Source organism: Cnephaeus nilssonii (genome assembly GCF_951640355.1).
Source record: "Cnephaeus nilssonii genome assembly, chromosome: 21".
Taxonomy (NCBI): domain Eukaryota; kingdom Metazoa; phylum Chordata; class Mammalia; order Chiroptera; family Vespertilionidae; genus Cnephaeus; species Cnephaeus nilssonii.
In genome coordinates, this window is record NC_137092.1 from 35,010,620 (window position 1) to 35,032,069 (window position 21,450).

The 21,450-nt window shown below is 40.4% G+C and overlaps 1 protein-coding gene across 2 annotated transcripts in view; it reads left to right on the forward strand.

Moving 5' to 3' along the window:
- The window catches only part of NUCKS1 (nuclear casein kinase and cyclin dependent kinase substrate 1), a 36,040-nt gene extending 15,069 nt beyond the window's left edge, over window positions 1-20,971 (forward strand). Inside the window, exons 2-7 of one of the 2 annotated variants that reach the window (XM_079760845.1) lie at window positions 8,341-8,390; window positions 10,804-10,909; window positions 15,859-15,914; window positions 16,290-16,442; window positions 17,171-17,320; window positions 20,591-20,971. In XM_079760845.1, the coding sequence (XP_079616971.1) occupies window positions 8,341-8,390; window positions 10,804-10,909; window positions 15,859-15,914; window positions 16,290-16,442; window positions 17,171-17,320; window positions 20,591-20,790 (715 nt within the window). In that variant the 3' untranslated portion in view covers window positions 20,791-20,971. The remainder of the gene's footprint in view (window positions 1-8,340; window positions 8,391-10,803; window positions 10,910-15,858; window positions 15,915-16,289; window positions 16,443-17,170; window positions 17,321-20,590) is intronic. The other variant, XM_079760846.1, reaches the window with a different exon arrangement.
- The last annotated feature ends 479 nt before the right edge of the window (window positions 20,972-21,450 follow it).

A 21,450-nucleotide genomic window follows, 5' to 3' on the forward strand; every position in this document is an offset into this window, starting at 1 on the left:
AGACATCCTTCGAGGGGTCCCAGATTGGAGAGGGTGCAGGCGGCTGAGGGACACACCCCCTGTGCATGAATTTCGTGCACCGGGCCTCTAGTATATATATATAAAAGCCTAAGTGACCCTTTGACTGTTCAGTAGCTATGACACGCACTGGCCACCAGGGGGAAGATGCTTAACGCACAGTCATGGAAACATGGAACAGACTGATGAATCTTAGAGGGGAGGAGAGGAGGGAGGACAGGAAGAAATTAACTAAAGATCTTATATGCATGCTAGAGGCCTGGTGCATGGATTTGTCACCAGTTGGGGGTCCCTTGGCCTGGCCTGTGGGGATTGGGCCGAAACTGGCAGTCTGACATCCCCCAAGGGGTCCCGGATTGCAAGATGGCACAAGCCAGGCCAAGGGACTCCACCAGTGCACGAATCTGTGCACCGGGTCTCTAGTAGTTAGTATGCAGAAACTTCAATGACATCAGTTCTATAGCGTAGTTAGATTTGTATGGATGTATAGGAAGTTTTGAGAGGCAGCAAGTATCAACAGTACCCTGTGGGGTTTAGAGTTGGAAAATTGACTACCATTTTGAGGCTTGTGCTGTAGTCATGTTACTTAGCCTTTCTGAGCTTTAGATTCTTCAGATAAAATTAAATTGATATTAATTAGCTCCTCCGGAAATTATTGTGAGAATTAAATTAGGATTTTATTTAAAAAGTTACAGAGTTAGTAGAAGTGAGCCAGATGGGCAGTGTAGGCTCAGGAAACAAGTTAAAGAGGCAGAATAAGGGCCCTTGGAGCTTAGGAGAGAGAAAAGCAAAGGTAACCAGCCTGGGGGCAAGAAGAGGTGAAAAGGACTGGTGGGTGTGCTCCAGAGGGATAGCGCTCTTAAATGAGAATTTAGGTGAAATATCTGGCACATAGTAATTGCTGTTGTAATGATTGATAAAAGTCAGCATTGGTTCACAAACGAGTCTCATAGATCAGTATTTTTTGTAATTTTCGCTTTCAGGGATGTCTCAGGCATTTGATTCAAATTTTATTTTTACAACATAGGTAATTTAGTATGTTTCTTTAATGCAAGTATTTCAAAGCTTGAACATGTTTAAGAAGGTTATAATATCTAAATTGATCTGACCAGGAAACCTTTAGAAAACCTATCTTTACAGACAAGTTAGAAAATTTAAATAAGATAAATTTATGTTCTCAAAATTATTATTTTAATTAGCTGTGTTTAATTTTTGTGGTTCCTGGAAATATTTTGTTTGAACAAAAAAGGTTTATTTCTAAAACATTTTAACTATCATTAAACAACCTCATTTGCTTTTTAAAAATTTTATTAGACACCCTAGCCGGTTTGGTTCAATGGATAGAGCATGGGCCTGTAGACAGAAGGGTCCCAGGTTCGATTTGGGTCAAGGGCACATGCCCAGGTTGCCGGCTTGATCCCCAGTAGGGGCCGTGCAGGAGCAGCTGATCAATGACTTTCATCATTGATGTTTCTATCTCTCCCTATCCCTTCCTCTCTGAAACCAATAAAAATAAATTTAAAAATTTTTAAAAATTTTATTAGAGTAAAAGAATATTCTTAAAAATGGGTTTCTCTTTCAACAGGAATTTTGACAGAGCTTCTTCACATGAGGTCCTTGTGGGGGAAATGAAGAAATGTGGGCAGAATGATAGTTTTCTGTGATAGACTTGGGCCTCAGTAGCCATACCCAGAGAAGGCTGATTAACAGATTGATATCAACCTGGAAAAATATTTCCACTGATGCCTTAAAAGGCCTGTGCTGATTAAGTTTGCAGATAATATGAATTTGAGAAAGATAAAAATATGTTGAAGTATCGGTATACAAAAAAGATTTAGATTTTGGGAAAAGAAGGTTTTAGTCATTTTAATTGCAATATCCAGTCCATTGTGATATAACAGCCCAAAAAGGCAACTGAGATCTTGGATTGCATTAGTACAAATGTAGAGTAGAATGGGAAGAGTAAGGTCATAATACTGATCTGCTCTCCCTCCTTCACACACCTTTTTAAAACCATATTATTATGTTTAGATTGGGGCACTAGTTCATAGACTTTAATCTGAAGTGGTGTGGAGGAAAGCAACTAGGTCATGAGGATATTTAAAATATGTTGTAAGGAAGAGTTAAAAGGAACTCTATTTAGTCTTGAAGGAAAAAGTAGAAACTGTCATATATATATTTTTTAAGGGAGGAGGGGTTAGATTTAGACCATGGTAAATCTCAGAAGGTAGACAAGATAGAATCGGTGAGAGGACTTCAGAGGCAGATTCCACCACCTTGAGAATTGTTTCATTATTGGAGTTTTCTTAGAACAGGCAGCCTTGGGAGATCAAGGGAGGTTCTCAGTTATTCCCTTGGTAGGATAAGTTATGGATAAGGTTGGATTAGATTGTCTCAAGTCCAATAGCCTAGTACAGCAGTCGCCAACCGGTGGTCTGGACCGCTGGTCCGTGAGGTCCGAAAGGTTGGAGACTGCTGGCCTAGTATATATAATACACACGGCAGCAGCATCATATCACCCTACCACCATCACCTCCACACACACACTGGCCACCAAACTTTGATAGATTTTGTGAGTGCTTAAGCTTGAAAAAGTGATCTTTTATTTTTGTGTTTTTAAAAAAATCTGTATTGTTAAAAGTATTACAGATGTTTGCTTCCCCCCCACCCCACCCCACCCCTGCATTGACCCCTTCTATCTGTGTCCATGGGTTACGCACATATGCATACAGGTTCTTTGTTTGGTCACTGCTATCCCCCTCCCAGCCTTCCCTCTGAGATTCCACAGTCTGTTCTATGCTTCTATGTCTCTGGATCTATTTTGTTCATCAGTTTATTTTGTTCATTAGATTCCACACAATGAGTGAGATTACGTGATACTTGTCTTTCTCTGACGGGCTTGTTTTACTTAGCATAGTATGCTCCAGGTCTCTCTCCATGCTGTCTCGAAGGGAAAGAGATCCTTCTTATTTACAGCTGCATAGTATTCCATGGTATAAATGTACCACAGCTTTTTTTTTTCTTTAACCATAGCTTCTTTATCCACTCACCTACTGATGGGCACTTGGGCTGTTTCCAGATCTTAGCTATTGTAAATTGTGCTGCTATGAACATAGGGATGCATACATTCTTTCTGATTGATGTTTCTTAGAATATATTCCTAGAAGTGGGGTCACTGAGTCAAACGGCAGTTCCATATTTAATCTTTTGAGGAAACTCCATACTGGTTTCCATAATGGTTGCACCAGTCTGCATTCCCACTAGCAGGGTTCCCTTTCTCCACATTCTCACCAGCACTTGTCATTTGTTGATGGTAGCCATTCTGACAGATGTGAGGTGATACCTCATTGTTGTTTTAATTTGCATCTTTCTGATGATCAGTGACTGAGTATTTTTTTATTTGTCTCTTGGCCATCTGTATATCTACTTTGGAGAAGTGTCTATTAGATCCTTTCCTTTTGTTAAGTTGTATGAGTTCCTTGTTTTGGATAGTAACCCGTTATCAGATGTATCATCGCGAAATATGTTCTCCCATAATTTTTGTTTTTCTTCTAATTGAGCTTTTTTTAAAAAAAATATATTTTACTGATTTTTTACAGAGAGGAAGAGAGAGGGATAGAGAGTCAGAAACATCGATCAGCTGCCTCTTGCACACCCCCTACTGGGGATGTGCCCGCAACCAAGGTACATGCCCTTGACCGGAATCAAATCTGGGACCCTTGAGTCCGGAGGCTGACGCTCTATCCACTGAGCCAAACCGGTTTTGGCTAATTGAGCATTTTTAAAAATTGATTTCATAGAGGAGGGGAGATGGAGAGAAAGATAGAAATAGCAATGACAAGAGAGAATCATTGATCAGCTGCCTCCTGCACGCCCCCTACTGGGGATCAAGCCTGCAACCCCCGGCATGTGTCTTGACTGGATTTGAACCTCGGACCCTTCAGTCTGCAGGCAGATGCTCTATCCACTGAGCCAAACCGTTTTGTTGATGGTTTCTTTTGTGCAGAAGCTTTTTATTTTGATGTAGTCCCAATATGTATCTGTAAACATATTGCTATGAGAGATGTCTGAGATTTTGCTGCCTATAGTTTCTTCTAGGATTTTTATGGTTTCACAACTTACATTTAAGTCTTTTATCTATTTTGAGTATATGGTCTAAGTTAGTAGTCTAGCTTCATTTTTTTTCTTTTTTTGTTTGTTTGTTTTTTAATTTCTTTATTGATTAAGGTATCACATATTTGTCCTCATCCCCCCATTCCCAGCCCACACCCCTCCCCACCCCCGTTGTCCTTAACCACTGGTTAGGCTCATATGCTTGCACACAAGTCCTTTGGTTGATCTCCCCTTTACCCCCACCCTCCCCTCCCCTCCCTCTGAGGCCCGACAGTCTGATCCATGCCTCCTTGTTTCTGGGTCTGTTCTTGTTTATCAGTCTATGTTGTTCATTATTTCCCCTAAATGAGTGAGATCATGTGCTATTAGAAATACACTTATAAGAACCGAAAATGAGACAGGCAATAATGGTTATGCTGACAGGCCTTTTTTTTTTATTATTATTTTCATCTGTCCAATTTTCCCAACACCATTTATTGAAGGACTGTCTTGACTCCATTGTATGCTTTTGCTTCCTTTGTCAAATATTAATTGAGCATAATGGCTTGGGTCTATTTCTGGGGTCTCTGTTTTGTTCCATTGATCTATATGCCTGTTCTTGTGCAGGTACCAGGCTGTTTAGATTATGGGGTTTTGTAGTATAACTTGGTATCTGGTATTGTGATCCCTCCAACTTTGTTCTTCTTTCTCAAGATGGCTGTGACTATTCAGGGTCTTTTTGGTTCCATGTTAATTTTTGGAGTATTTGTTCTAGATCTGTGAAATATGCTGTTGGTATTTTATTAGGCATTTCATTGAATCTATAGATTTTTTTTGGGTGGTTTGAACATTTTAATGATGTTAATTCTCTCCATGAACACGGTATATTCGTCCACTTGTTTATATCTTCCTCTATCTCTTTTTCCAGTGTCCTGTATTGTAATTTTCTGAGTACAAGTCTTTTATCTCTTCGGTTAAGTTTATTCCTAAGTATTTTAATTTTTTTGTTGCAATGGTAAGTGTGATTGCTTGTTTAGTTTCTCTTTCTGAGAATTCATTATTGGTGTATTAAAAAGCCATCAATTTTTGGGTGTTGATTTTGTATCCTGCTACATTGCCAAATTCATTTATTAAATCTAGTAGTTTTTTTATGGGATCTTTAGGGTTTCTATGTACAATATTTAATATTATGTCATCGCAAATAATGAGAGTTACTTCCTCCTTTTCTATTTGAATGCCTTTTATTTCTTCTTGTCTGATCGCTGTGGCTAGGACATCTGGTACTATCTATACTAATAAAAGAGTAATAAGCTAATTAGACCGGGAGACCTTCTGGAGACCTTCCGGACGTCCTTCCGGACAAAGCCGGGGGCTTGGCCGGCCTGCAAACCACTCCCAAACGGCCCTCAGCCCCTCACCCAGGCCAGCCACGCCCCCCCAGTGGGAACCCCCATCACAATGGGGGAGTGGCCGGCCTGTATACCGCCCCAGCCGCTCGCCCAAAATGGTACCGCCCCAGTGCGGACCCCCACCCTGGTGGGGGCATGGTTAGCCTGAAAACTGCCCCAGACCAGCCCCACCTCCCAAGGGGACCCCCACCCTGATCCAGGACCCCCTTCAGGGCACACCAGCCAGCCTCCACCTGTGCACCAGGCTTCTATCTATACTAATAAAAGGGCAATATGCTAATTAGACCAGGAAACCTTCCAGGAGACCTTCCAGACAAAGCCATGGTGGTGGGGCCGAGACAGAGGCAGTAAGGGGTGATCAGGCCAGCAGGGGGAGCAGTTGGGGGTGAGCAGGCCGGCAGGGGGGTCCAGTTGGGGGCGAGCAGGCCGGCAGGGGGGCCAGTTGGGGGCAAGCAGACTGTCAGGGGGGGCAGTTGGGGGCGAAAAGGCCAACAGGGGCAGGGCAGTTGTGGGCAAGCAGGCCGGCAGGCAGAGTGGTTAGGGGCAATCAGGCAGGCAGGCAGGTGAGCGGTTAGGAGCCAGCGGTCCCGAATTGTGAGAGGGATGTCTGACTGCGGTTTAAACCGGCAGTCGGACATCCCCTGAGGGGTCCCAGATTAGAGAGGGTGCAGGCCGGGCTGAGGGAACTCCACCCCCCCTCCGCACGAATTTCATGCACCAGGCCACTAGTCCTATGTAATAAAAGCCTAATATGCAAATCAACCAAACAGCGAAACAACCAGCAGAACAACCACTCGCTATGACACGCACTGACTATCAGGGGGTGGACGCTCAATGCAGGAGCTTCCCCCAGCCTGCAGACCCCAGGCCAGCCAAGGTGGGGGCCCCCCAGTTGCCTCGCCAGTCGCCCCACAGAGGGAGGGAGACAACCGGCGGCGGTGGCAGATGGCAGGGCTGGCGAGCGGGTGGTGCTAGGCTGGCTAAGGTGGGTGCCGGCAGAGGCCCGCCCCTAGCCCCCCAATCGCCCCACCAGTCAACCCACAGATTGGCCCTGATTGCCGGCCAGGTCTAGGGACCCTACCCATGCATGAATTTCATGCACCGGGCCTCTAGTGTTGAATAAGAGTGGTGAAAGTGCACATCCCTGTCTTATTCCTGTTCTTAGGGGAAATGGTTTTAGTTTTGCCCATTGAGTATGATGTTGGCTGTAGGTTTGTCATATATGGCCTTTATTATGTTGAGGTATGCTCCCTGTATTCCCACTTTGCTGAGAATTTTTATCAAAAATGGGTGTTGGATTTTGTCAAATGCTTATTCTGCATCTATTGCTATCATCATGTGATTTTTGTAAGCTAGAGAAAGTTATTAAGAAAACTAGAGGTCCATGCACAAAATTCATGCAAGGGGCTTGGGCCCCTGCCGGCCACCGAGGCTTTATCCGGAAGGTCGTTTGGAAGGACGTCCTAGTCTAATTAGCATATTATGCTTTATTATTATAGATAGTAAGGAAGAGAAAATACGTTTACAGCACTATACTATTAATACTGTAAATTTATGTCATCTGTTTACAAGATAAAAAAGTGTAAGTGGACTCATGCACTTCAAACCCATGTTATTCAAGGTTAACCTTTTGCACTCGGATGTCGAGTGTGACTCGACACCGTTAGCATCGGTAGCAGCTCGAGAAAAAAGCAAGCGAGTGCAAAGGGTTAACTGTAATTGGAACATATTTTTAAATTTTGTATCTTGACTCATTGAGGAAGTAAATTGAGAAGGTAATTCATTGTTGGTAGAATAAAGAAAAACAGAAGGCAACATTTCTTAAGAGTCTTTCTTTTTTCTCTAAAGCCAAGGGTGTGTCTATACCGTTCAACATCACTCCATACATGTTATCAGAATTCATTCCTACACCTATCATTTTTGCATATTATGTAGTAGTTCTACCAGTCCTTGGATTTTGACCATCGTGTCTAAATTTAAGTGGTGTCTTAATCTTTATTATAAAACCCTCTGCTCAGTGTTTGGTGGTTTGTTTCTCTTAATCTTTTCAGTTCACTTGTTCAATATCATTTAGTTACAGTGCATCTAAGGCTCTTTGAAAGCCAGGCTATCTGGATACTTACATGGACACTTTTATACAGAGTGGGACGAAAGTTGGTTTACAGTTGATTGTATGGAAAATAATAATACACGAACAAACTGTATATTGAGTATTCACAACTGTAAACCTACTTTTGCCCCACCCTGTATATAAAGTAGGGAAATTCAAATTAAGGTTTGTTTAAGATTGTAAGAATCTTGAATGGGTCAGGTTTTTTCTTCCTCTTCGTAAGGCAACTTACTTTCACTACGATTTATATCTTTTAATGTAATTGTATTATAGTATTTAAAAATCACTTAATCTTGAAACAACTCATTAATAACCTTGTTTATCAGACATACATGCATATGTGTATATAGCAGTAAGAAAAACATATATGCCCTGCCCAGGTAGCTCATTGGTTAGAGCGTCCTGATGTGTCAAAGTTTTGGGTTCAATCTTTGGTCAGGACACATAAAAAATCAACCAATGAATATATAAATAAATGGAACAGCAAATCCCTGTTTCTCTCCCCCACCCCCTTCCTCTCTCTTTCTAAAATCAATTAATAAAAACAAAACAAAAATATATGTGAAGTCTTTTGGCTGAGATGGAAATTTGTTGAAAATTTTTTTTCGGACAGATAGTTCTAATTCTGTTTTAGGAAAAAGAAATGTGTATGCTAATATCTTGGAAAGTCCTACATTTTTATTATCTTAATTAGAATTTTTCTTTCTACAGAAATAGGAAGGTCGTTGATTATTCACAGTTTCAGGAATCTGATGATGCTGGTAAGTTTTGTGATTTCAATAAATTATGAGTTGGACCCTACTAGTGGAAGAATCACTGGTTTATGCACTTTTTATAAGGCTTTTGGAATAAGTTTTTAATTTTTCATATTTAGACTGTTTATGTATCTAAATTACATCAAGATCTATGTCACCCAAAATAAAACTTGAACTTGCATGGATTTTAAGTTTTCCTTAGTAGATTACTCATGTAGACATTGAATAATTTTTTTTTTTGTTTTTTCAGTCCAAAGTTTAAGTGTGCAATTATTCTAATGCCGTGCTTATTAGTTAATGTATCCTGCTATAATCACATTTTAAACTTGTACCTTTTAATAGGGAGTATTTTTGTTTTTGTGTAATAAAGTAACTAAGATGAGTATTTTGTGAAACAACTTTGATTTGTGAACTGACTCATTATAGAATGAGTAGTGTATCTTAAATCTTAGCCATAACAAGTTTCTATAGAATATGGTGTTTCTAATCTTACTATATTCCAGATGCATTTACTATTTTTTTCTTTTTTCTTATTCTAATTTTACTTTATAAAGATAATATGTGCTCTTTGGGAAAACTTAGAAAATGCATAAGGAAGAGTTTTTGTTTTTTAAACCCACACAATCCAACCTCTCAGAGGAAATACTAACATTTACTCCTTTGTATGCCATAAGTGTCTATAGACGCAAGTGAGATAAAAGTGTCTTTGGATGCGTGGCAGTTAACTGGTTATTAAATGCTTGCTAAATGTTTGCATTTATAAATTTAATCCTCAGAACAATGCTATTAAAATAGGATATATATTATTTCCATTTTGCAGATAACGAAACTGAAGCAAAGATATTACTCAAGACCCATTAGCCAGCAAATGGCCATTTTAACCATTTTGTTGAAAAAGCTTTTGACTTTTTTCCCCTTAAAAATGTTTTTATTGATATTTGAGAGAGAGGGAGAGATAGAGACATGGATGAGAGAGAAAAATCATCCGTCAGCTGCCTCCTGCCACTGAACCATGCTTGCCGGGGTCTATCCAGCAACCCAGGCATTGTACCCTGACCAGGAATCGAACCAGAGACCTCCTGTTGCATGGGTCGATGCTCAACCACTGAGCCACACTGACTCCTTTAAAAGTCTAGTTGAGGTCTTGCTGTAGGATTTTTGGGTTCTCTCCCTCTATCATATCACCCCTACTTACTATACCCCCCCTACTTAGTATCTGCCTCCTGTTATTAGAAGTTACTTGAAAAATTCGGATTAATGGTTGTATGATATTCCATAATGGAATTTATAATGTATCCAACCTTTTAATAATTGCTGAAGCTCTGTGTATAATGGTGTAGTAAACACTTTTGGAAATAATCACCTTTTAAGGTGGGTTAATTTTCTTTAGTTTAATAGGGTTTTTGAAATTGAAGTTATTTTGCATAAGTAAGTGGAACAACAAACCGATGGTTCTCTCTCCCTCTCTTTTACTCTAAGATCAAATTTTTAAATATATTTTTATTGATTTCAGAGAGGAAGGGAAGGAGGAATGGGAAAATCAATGATGAAAGAGAATCATTGATTGGCTGCCTCCTGCATGCCCCCTACTGGGGATTAAGCCTGCAACTCTGGCATGTGCCTTGATTGGGAATAGAACTGTGACCTCCTGATACATAGGTCAACACTCCATCACTGAGCTATGCCAGTTGGGCTAAAATCAAATTTTTTTAAAAAGAAAGAAATTGGAGGTATTTTTCTTAAGTGCCAGAGTATACTATACTTACTACTTTAATTTAAAAGTAATGTACTTGATAATAGGACTTGTATTAGCATTGTAGAATCAAAGGTTCTTTACATTCTAAAATGCTTATACCTTATTACTATAATAGTTTTCAAATAAATATAAAGATGTGGAAACATGGGAATCTTTAATAAATTAAAAGGGTAGGATATACAAATGATGAGATATTTGGCTAAGGATATATTAAAACATACACATGAGGACTAGAGGGTAATATACAGAAATGGAAATGATAAGGTGGTGAGACTGAGAAAGAAAAACTTTATTTTTAAAATGTGTGTGTGTGTTTTAAATTGATTTCAGAGAGGAAGGGAGAGAGAGAGAGAAACATTAATGATGAGAGAATCATTTGTCAGCTACCTCCTTCATGCCCCACACCAGGGTTTGGACCCACAATCTGGGCATGTGTCCTGACCGGGAATTGAACGGTGAACTTCTGGTTCATTGATCTACGCTCAACCACTGAGTCATGCTGGCCAGGCTATTTTATTTTTTCATGAAAAAAAAGTTATTTGAAAAATCTTGTCCCTCATTACTTAAAGAGCATGGGAGATAATTATCTCAGGAAATGCATTGGTAATTTCTACATGTACAAATCATAATATAGTTTATTGATTTTTGAAAAATGCTGTGTAGATGAAGATTACGGAAGAGATTCGGGTCCTCCAGCTAAGAAAATTCGATCATCTCCACGAGAAGCTAAAAATAAAAGGCGATCTGGAAAGAATTCACAGGAAGATAGGTAAAAAACATTGTTTTTGTTTTGTTTTGTTTTGTTTTGTTTTTGGCAAGAAGCATTATTAATTGGTTCCTGATTACTCTGTCAACCACTCTGATAGGGTAATTTCTGATCTCTAAATTGGGAGAATCTTCATTTCTTTTGGGAAGGCACTTATGGGTTCGCTTAATATTGTTTTTGAATATTTTATCTTAACTTAGGCAGGGCTTCTGAGTCTAGACATTGATCTCTAAAGTCATATGGCTTGTTTGAACTCAACCTGGAATCCAAGGTGATCTCTGGGAATGCCTTTGTTGCTACCTCAGACCTCTGAACATAGCAGAAAGATTGTTTTAAGTATGTAATTTGTTACCGAAGGTTAGTATTGACATTTTCATTGTAGTAATAGCAAAGAATGAGTGACCTTTCACATTCAGTCACAGATCACTGGTAGAATCATAACTAAAGCTTATAGAATTTAAAGATACAGTCTGCCGAGTTTTACTGTCTATAATCAATTCTCCTTTGTTTAGATAATTTAATAATTTGGGACAGTTTCCCTTCCCTTAGTTTTATAAATGAGTTCAGATGAGTTGTAATTTTAACTAAAATTGCCTCAGGAGACCAGGATGCTGTAGCTTTCTCCTCTGTTCTTATAAGTATACACATACATTCTCATACTCACTTTGGCAAAAATTCCTTGATGATGGTGATGATGATAGCTACCATTTATGATGGTCATGTGCTAGTCTCTATTATGTGCTAATTTATATATATTATCATTTAATTTTCACAACACATCTAATTAGGCAAAGTAATATTAACTTAAGCAGGGTTCAGTGATTTGTCCAAGGTTACCCAGTAAATGGACCAACAGAGGGTTTTGTTTAGTTTTTGTTTTTGGACCAACAGGTTTTGAAACCATGTCTATTGGACTCTGGGGTCTATTTTTTAACCTAGTTATTCAAAGATATTTACCATCAAGCATAAAGTCATTATAATAAAGTCCTAGGCAGAAGTCTTCCCATTCTGAATTTACAGGATGCTAAATTTGCAGAAATAATGATTCTGAATACATATATTTAGCCCTAGCCGATTTGGCTCAGTGGATAAAGCATTGGTCTGTGGACTAAAGGGTCCCAGGTTCGATTCCGGTCAAGGGCACATGCTCAGATTGCAGGCTTGATCCCCAGTAGGGAGCATGCAGGAGGCAGCCCACCACTGATTCTCTCTCATCATTGATGTTTCTATCTCTCTCTCTCTCTCTCTCCCTCTCCCTTCCTCTCTGAAAGCAATAAAAAAATATATATTTTTAAATAATATATACATTTACCTAGTACTTTATGTTTGCTTATATTGCTAACATCTAATATTTTCTTTTCTAGAGAATTTCAGAAATGTGATTTTGGGGGAAAATAAGACAGTTGTACTGTGGGGAAACAAGTCTTCCATAGTTTCATAGTATATCTCTCTAATCCTTTTTATATGGCAGCCTAATTTAGAACTATCTTTTATTATATTGATTATATTTCTCCAAAGGAATGAGCTTTTAAAAAAATATATTTTTATTGAATTCAAAGAGGAAGGGAGAGAGAGATGAAACATCAATGATGAGAGAGAAAATCACTGATTGGCTGCCTCCTGCACACCACTACTGGGGATTGAGCCCATAACCCCAATGTTGTGCCCTTGACCAGAATTAAACCTGGGACCCTTCATTCCGCAAGCCAGTGCTCTATCCACTGAGCCAAACCAGCTAGGGCTGAGCTTTTTTGTAGCCTGTTATAATGTCCCCTCGATGTAATTAATATCTAGTCTAAATTTTTTGTTGTTGTAGTCATTTAGTATTCTCTCCAATGTAAGGAGTGGTTGAAATAAATACAGGTTTGATTGCTGTTTGTATTAAGTGACTTATATGTTTACTAGAGGCCCAGTGCACGAAATTCATGCACTGGGGAGGCGGGGGTGTCCCTCAGACCAGCCTGCACACTCTCCAATCTGGGATCCCTCTCACAATCCAGGACTGCTGGCTCCCAACTGCTTGCCTTTCTGATTGCCCCTAAACCACTTCTGCTGCCAGCCTGATCACCCCCTAACCACTACCCTGACAGCCTGATTGATGCCTAACTGCATCCCTGCCAGCCTGATTGCCCCTAACTGCCCTCCCCTGCAGGCCGGGTGCCCCCCCCCAACTGCTCTCCTGCAGGCCTGGGTGCCCCCCCCTAACTGCCCTTCCCTGCAAGCCTGGCCCCCCTCCCTCCAATTGCTCTCTCCTGCAGGCCTGGGTGCCCCCCCAACTGCCCTTCCCTGCAGGCTTGGTCGCCCCCAACTTCCTGCCTCTGCCAGCCTGGTCACCCTTAACTGCCCTCCCCTGCTGGCCTGATTGCCCACAACTGCCCTCCCTTGCAGACCTGGTCCCTCCCAACTACCCTCCCCTGTTGGCCATCTTGTGACGGCCATCTTGTGTCCACATGGAGGCAGCCATCTTGTGTGTTGGAGTGATGGTCAATTTGCATATTATTCTTTTATTATATAGGATTAGATAGGATAGAGGCCTGGTGCACGGGTGGGGGCCGGCTGGTTTGCCCTGAAAGGTGTCCCGGATCAGGGTGGGGGTTCCCTTGGAGTGTGGGGTGGCCTGGGCGAGGGGCCTGTGGTGGTTTTCAGGCTGGTCATGCTGCCCCTGCCGCAACCCAAGCCAAGGCCCTGGTATCTGGGGTTTATTTATCTTCTATAATTGAAACTTTGTAGCCTTGAGTGTAGGCCTGGGCCAGCCAGGGCTGCAGGGAAGCTTGGCTTCCTCCATTGCCAAGGAAACCCAAGCCTCCTGCTTGCTGCAGCTCCATGGCCTTAGCAGGCAATTTGCATATTACTCTTTTATTAAATAGGATTCCCTCGGACTATATATATATTTTTTAATGTATTTTTATTGACTTCAGAGAGGAAGGGAGAGGGAGAGAGAGAGAAAAAAACATCAATAATGAGAGAGAATCATTGATTGGCTGCCTCCTGCATGCCCCACACTAGGGATTGAGCCCACAGCTTGGGCATGTGCCCTTGACCAGAATCTAACCCGGGACCCTTCAGTTCACAGGTGAACACTCGATATCCACTGAGCTCATCTGAGTAGGGCCCCTCAGACCATATTGTGTTGATTTTTCCATTGGTCTCTATGTAAAAGTTTAGCTTTTACTTGGCTTTGCTGTAATGTGACTCAAGGATCAATGGTTTCTATAAACTCAATAATAAAAGAACTAGAGAAAAATGATATAATTATTCATCATTGTCATAGACTTGGAGATTAAATGCTTATTTTGCATAAAACATTTATATAGAACAGTCACAAGTTTCAGAATTACAGCGTTTCTAGGGTTAGATTGCTTTAGTAAAGAAATGTTTTTTCTCTTTGCTTAGGAATCTTGGGTTCTGTAGCTTGTCTTTTGAATGAGGTCTAGATTATGGGAAATATCAAAAGAGATTTACAAGACTTGCTGTTTAAGAAAAGAAAAGCTTATGTATGACTTTTTTTGTTTCTTTGTCAGAATTTCTCGTAGAAACATAAAATTTTAGCACTGAAGAGTACCAATTGATTTGCCTGAGATCATAAAACTAATTAATGACAAAGACAGGACACTGAAAACCAGATTCCTGAGCTAAAATTTGTGAGGACATAAAATGTGCATTTTTGTGGCTTTAAAATTGTTTTATAGTACGTTTCACTGAGCTTTTTTTTTTTAATCCTCACCAGATGATATTTTTTTATTGATTTTTAGAGAGGGACAGAGAAAGAAACATCAAGATACATCAGTCATACTCTCCCAGTTTTGGGGGGGAGGCAACCTAATTTTTGGAGGCCTTGCTTTGGCAAGGCTTGGGGAAAAAAAGAGAGATATATACATCAGTCAGTTGTCTCCCATATGTGCCCTGACCAGAAATCGAACCCGCAAACTTTTGGTATACGAGCCACCTGGCCAGGGCTCATTGAACTTTGCAATTCCTTATTTTATTTTGCAGCTCACTTTTATTTTCTCCAGGATACAAGGCAGACCCATGTGCTCATGTTTCTGATGTGTAGAAATATCAGAGGCAAAAAATATATAGTTAATATTTTGTTTTAGATATTTAAGCATATTTATATAAAATTGTAGTATTTTTATAGTCTTCCTCTAATAACAGAATTTTTGTTTTTCTGTTAATTCTCACCAAAGGATATTTTTCCATTGATTTTTAAGGAGAGTATAAGAGAGAGGGAAAGACAGAGAAACATTACTGTAAGAGAAACACATCAATTGTTTGCCTCCTGCACGAGCCCCAACCAGGGCCCGGGCCAGGGAGCAGCCTGCAACCAAGGTATGTGCCCTTGATCGGAATTGAACCCAGGACCGACACTCTATCCACTGAGCCAAACCGGCTAGGACACAACAATATTTTTATTAAATATTTTAAAAAATATATATATTTTATTGATTTTTCACAGAGAGAAAGGGAGAGGGACAGAGAGTTAGAAACATCGATGGGAGAGAAACATCGATCAGCTGCCTCCTGCACACCTTCCACAGGGGATGTGCCAGCAACCAAGGTACATGCCCTTGACTGGAATCGAACCCAGGACTCTTCAGTCCGCAGGCCGACGCTCTATCCTCTGAGCCAAACCGGCTAGGACACAACAATATTTTTATTAAATATTTTTTTAGCTAGGCAATATCTACAGGTGAGAGATTTTCAGCCTGCGTTGAGATGCCTTCCTTTTTCCCTTTGGGTTTTTGGAAACAGTATTTTCCAAAAGTAGATAAAAATTATGCTTACTTACCAGCATCCCTGTAAAGTAGGGAAATAATGGAAACTCCTTAATATCATTTTAATTTTATATATAAAGGAGGATTTCTTCAGTGTTCCTCAGTCAGATACCAGAGATCTATATTCACTTAGGTTTTGATCTAGTAACTTAAATGTCTTATTCCTTCCCTTTATAGTGAAGACTCAGAAGAAAAAGATGTGAAGACTAAGAAGGATGATTCTCACTCAGCAGGTAATAAACAGTATTTCTTTTTATGTACTTATTTAGTGGACATTTTAGTAAGTGGTTTTATAGTAACGCCTGGCATTGTAAATACTGACATTACAAAGATGCTTTTGTCTTTGAAAAGCTCATAGTGATTTTCAATCCCGGTGGCATATTACAGTCACCTGTGAAGGTTTTGGCGGGGAGAGGGGGGGAAGTTTGATCCTTACAGCATCCTCTGCTCGCAGAATAAAACCACACTTGACCACGTGCATTTATTTTCTTTTAGGCTTTGTGGTTTCTGGCAGATATTCTTCTAATCAGAGCTAGTTTGCATTGGCTTTTCTAGGTAGTTGTCAAACACAACTCTTAGATCAGTGCATCATAATTTTGATATTGCAGAGGACAGTGAGGATGAAAAGGAAGATCATAAAAATGTGCGCCAGCAACGGCAGGCAGCCTCTAAAGCAGCTTCTAAACAGAGAGAGATGCTCTTGGAAGATGTGGGCAGTGAAGAAGAACAGGAAGAAGAGGACGAGGCACAGTTCCAGGAGAGTGCGTAACATTGGCTTGTTGCTTTGGTCATGATTGCAGTATGTGATCTTGATTATTTTGGCGTTTGCGAGGGGATGCTCCATGTTACAAACAGTCCCTTAAATTACTCACTGTTAGAAGAGATGATGGTCTTAACATCTGTTGATTTTGTAAAGGTTCAAAGATTCTCATGACTGCTGTCCATCGTTTGTATTCAAATATTTAATAAACAATTGTTAGAATAATATTTCCATGGCAGGTGTTGTGATTAAGATTTGCATTTTGGCCTGGTGTAGACCTCCCCTGACAAAAAGTGTTAATAACAGAATTGAGATGTTTCACAGGTTACTCAGATGAATAGTTTTCTTGTTTCATTTATTCATAGTTGGACCAAACACACTTTTAAGTTGATTCCGTTTCATTTCTCTGGTCTCACCGATCTATATGGGAATGATATAATTGTCAAAAGTTCTTGATAGCTTCAGTTTTCATTCAGATTAAGTTTTATCCCTTCCTGTTTTCCACCTACTCTTCATTTCAGTCATGTAACCCTCATGTGTGTGCTAACCCCATTTTACAGGTGGGGCCAGTGACAACTCCAACCAAACTGGTAGTATAGCTGTAAATAGAATCCAAGAGTGTTTGACTCCCAGATCCCATCCTCCAGTCATTCTTAGCATTCTCTCCCTTTGTTCACTTGGAAGGATATATACATTAAGTTGGACGTTGAAATTCTTCTTTCCTCTCAGAAGATTCCGGCAGCGATGAAGATTTTCTAATGGAAGATGATGATGATAGTGACTATGGCAGTTCAAAAAAGAAAAACAAAAAGATGGTTAAGAAGTCCAAACCTGAGAGAAAAGAAAAGAAAATGCCCAAACCCAGGCTAAAGGCTACAGGTGAGGTCTGCAGAATTAAATTATTGCTTTGAAAAATTTCATGAACTAATAAACTTTCTCTACAGAAATTCTTCATTATGGCTTGACATTGGCCACATAGTTAATTAAGAATAAATGAATTCTGAAAGGATTCTGTTTTCTAAACCTAGAAGTGTCACTTACTTATTAATAAGGACTCCAGACTATCCAAGAGCCTGGTGGCTTAGCCCTGTTCTTTATATATATATATATATTATTTTATATATATATATATATATATTATTGATTTCAGAGAGTAAGGAAGAGAGAGAGAAACATCAATGATGAGAGAGAATCATTGATCAGCTTCTTCCTGCATGCCTCCCACTGGGCACCGAGCCCACAACCTGGACATGTTCCTTGACCGAGAATTGAATCATGACCTCCTGGTTCATAGGTCGATGCTCAACCACTAAGGCATGCCGGCTGGACTTAGCCCTGTTCTTTAACAATGGCTGAACATAAGCAAGATTTGGGAATGACCTATATGTGTCAGGCACAGTGTTAGAAATACTGCATCAACATAGCTATCACTGCCCTTTTCCCCACCAGTATCCCAACTCCAGCAGTTAGTAAAGACTTGATATTGTGGAAATGTACATCTACAGTAATTCATTGAAGTTCTGTGTTTTGATCCTACACCATCCTCTGTGCTCGTAGAATAAAACCACACTTGACCACATATTTTCCTTGAGGCCTTGCAGTTTCTGGCAAATGTTCTAATAAGAGCTAGTTTGTCATTAAACCAGAAAGCTAAACTTGCTTTTTTTTTTTAACTTACATTTTGTTGAGAATATGAATATGAGCTTTTGTTTTCTAATGTTACTATTTTTTAATCCTCATCCAAGGACATGCTTAGAGAAAGGGGGGAATATCTAGAGAGAAACCCTGATCAGTTGCCTTCTACCTGCTTCCTGACCAGCAATCGAACTAACAATCCTTCAATGCATGGGACAACATTGAACCAACTGAGCCACTCCAGCCAGGCTAGGTTTACTTTTTTTTTTTATTCTGGCTAATGGAACTGGTGATTTTTAAACCTTTTACTCATCACTTCTTACTGTTGGGATTCCTGGAAGTGTCAAAAGTTATTTGATAGCTTCAGTTTCTACTCAGGTTATCATAGTCTTTCTTCTTAGCCCACTTTTTAAACATAAACACCATTTAGTTCACAAGCCACTAAGGATGATGTACAGCAAGCATGTCAAACTTAAAGGCTAACACAGGCCAAATAAACAAGGTTTAAGTTATGTGGGCCACAAAAAAACAAACAAAAAGCTTCAATTTTCTTAGAAATGTATGTTTATTTTGATAGAGACATGCTGAAATAAATGAGTAATCGTTAACATAAAATAATAGAACATTTTAATAAAAATTAATATTTTTTCTTGAACATTAACTTACCAGACACTGAATAACTGCACAAATTAATAAGCGTCGCGCAAATAAATCTATTTTTCTTGTTCTCCGAAAGCGAAATATTTCCTATTGCGCACACCAAACAAGTCAGTCCAAGACTAATGACATGGCTGCTAAAATATTCGCTGCTAGTATTAGTGGAGAGAAATGGCATGCCTGCACGTAAGGCACATAAGGGAAATCAATGCGACACGATTATAGTAATCAATCATTAGCGAACGTGGTAGTTCATTATTAATAATCCACTCTAATAAAATGGTAATATGCAAATTAACCATCACTCTGCTACATAAGCCACGCCCACCAGCAAAGCCACACCCACCAGCCAATCAGGGCGAGTATGCAAATTAACCCCAATCCAAGATGGCTACAGCCACAGAGAGCAAGGTTTCCCAGGTAACAGAGGAAGCCAAGCTTTCCATAGCTGTTGCAGGCCTAAGCCTCCACTCAAGCTACAAAGTTTCAATTATAGAAGGTAAACAAATTCAAACAAATGGTGGCAGAATGGAGCTTGAGAGAGCAGGCCAGGGTTGCCAGCGGCAACAGGGGAAGCAAAGCTTTCTGCACACTCTGGCTGGGCTCACCCACTTAAGGCAACAAAGTTTCAATTATAACCCCAACACAAATGGCTTCGGGCCTCGGAGAGAGCCCCAGGCTTGGCTCCGCTCCAGGCTACAAAGTTTCAATTGTAGAAGGAAAATAAATTCCAGATACCAGGGCTTCCCCTTGGGTTGCCAGGGGGCGTGGCCAGCCTGCAAACCACCACAGGCCCCTCGTTCAGGCCGCCCCACACCCCAAGGGAACCCCCACCCTGATCCGGGACACCCTTCAGGGAAAACCAGCTGGCCCCCACCCCTGTACCAGGCCTCTATCCTAGCTAATAAAAGAGTAATATACAGATTGATCATCACTGCAACACACAATATAGCTGCCCCCATGTGGTCAAAGATCCTGCCCCCATGTGGACACAAGATGGCCACTACAAGATGGCCAGCAGGAGAGGGCAGTTGGGAGGCACCCGGCCTGCAAGGGAGGGCAGTTGAGAGGGACCAGGCTTGCAAGGGAGGGCAGTTGGAGGTGATCAACCCTGCAGGAGAGGGCAGTTAGGGGTGACCAGGCTAGCAGAGGAGGGAAGTTGGGGGCAAACAGGCTGGCAGGGGAGCAGTTAAGCATCAACCAGGCTGGCAGCGGAGTGGTTAGGGGGTGATCAGGCTGGCAGGCAGAAGCGGTTAGGGGCAATCAGGGAGGCAGGCAGGAAAGCAGTTGGGAGCCAGCAGTCCTGGATTGTGAGAGGGATGTCCGACTGCCCGTTTAGGCCCGATCCTGGTGGGATCGGGCCTAAACGGGCAGTCGGACATCCCTCCAGGAGTCCCAGATTGAAGAGGGTACAGGCTGGGCTGAGGGACAACCCCCCGCCGTGCACGAATTTCGTGCACCGGGCTTCTAGTTATGTATAACAGGATATTGTAAAAATTAAGTTACGGAATTTTTATTAAAACATTTCTCACATACCGTTATATTGGCTGGGCCGCAAAAATATTTGCTGTGAGCCCAGTGAGTTTGACATGCTTGATGTACAGTATCCTGTCTATTATAAGCATTACTGCTAACATAACATTACAGTGCAGGTACAAGTGTTGGAAACCAGTAAGTTGGGAGTGTTGTCTTTATAGATTTTATTCTTGTAGATTGTCTTTATTTCTAGCTAGTTTTTTTTATTTTTTTTTTATTTTAATTTCTTTATTGATTAAGGTGTCACATATTTGTCCTCATGCTAGTTTTTATTAAAGATGCTTTCTTCCCTTCCCAAAATTGGTGTTTTTCTTCTCTCAGTGACGCCAAGTCCTGTGAAAGGCAAAGGGAAAGTGGGTCGCCCCACAGCTTCAAAGGTATCAAAGGAAAAGACTCCTTCTCCCAAAGAAGACGACGAGGAGCCGGAGAGCCCTCCAGAGAAGAAAGCCTCTGCCAGCCCTCCGCCCGAGAAGTCTGGGGATGAAGGGTCCGAAGATGAAGCCCAATCTGGGGAGGATTAAAAGTGATGATGGTTTGGGAGAGATTTTATTTAAAAAAAGAAAAGGAAAAAAGGGGGGCAAAAAAAGAAAACTACATAAGATAGAACATGGTTTTGGCGATGGCTTTGACTCATGGGCTTTCAGTGCTTTTTTCCCTTTGGTTGAAAATAACTTTCTCTTTTTTTTAACATTTTTTTTTTTTTTAAGAAAATCTTTGTATGTTTAATTTACCTTTTTGTCTATTGGTCTTGTCTTTGCTACCACCCTCTCTCCCTCCCTTTTTCAATGAAAGCCATGTCAAATTAATCACTGGATTGACTGCTTCATCTTTTTATTTTTAAAGGATGGTATACCACAGTTGTAAAGCAATAAGATTTGAGATGAACACTATGGAAATGTTGCTTTTTGCTAATAGTAGCAGGTTGAACAGTAATCAAAAAACATAAAAGGATTTTAGTTAAAAATGATTGCTTCTTTCTCTACTTGGACTTAAAAAAAATCAATTGTCATCTAATACAAGTTTATTTTTTACCTTTCGAGGCAGGACAGGGAGTGGGTAACCTGACCTTGTTTGAGAGAGTGGGTTTTTTTAAATTTCATCACTTGTTATCTCAAAGAGATTCAGAGCCAGTGATCCTTTTATTCTACTACGTCTTTAAGGAATTAAAAAAAAAGAAAAGG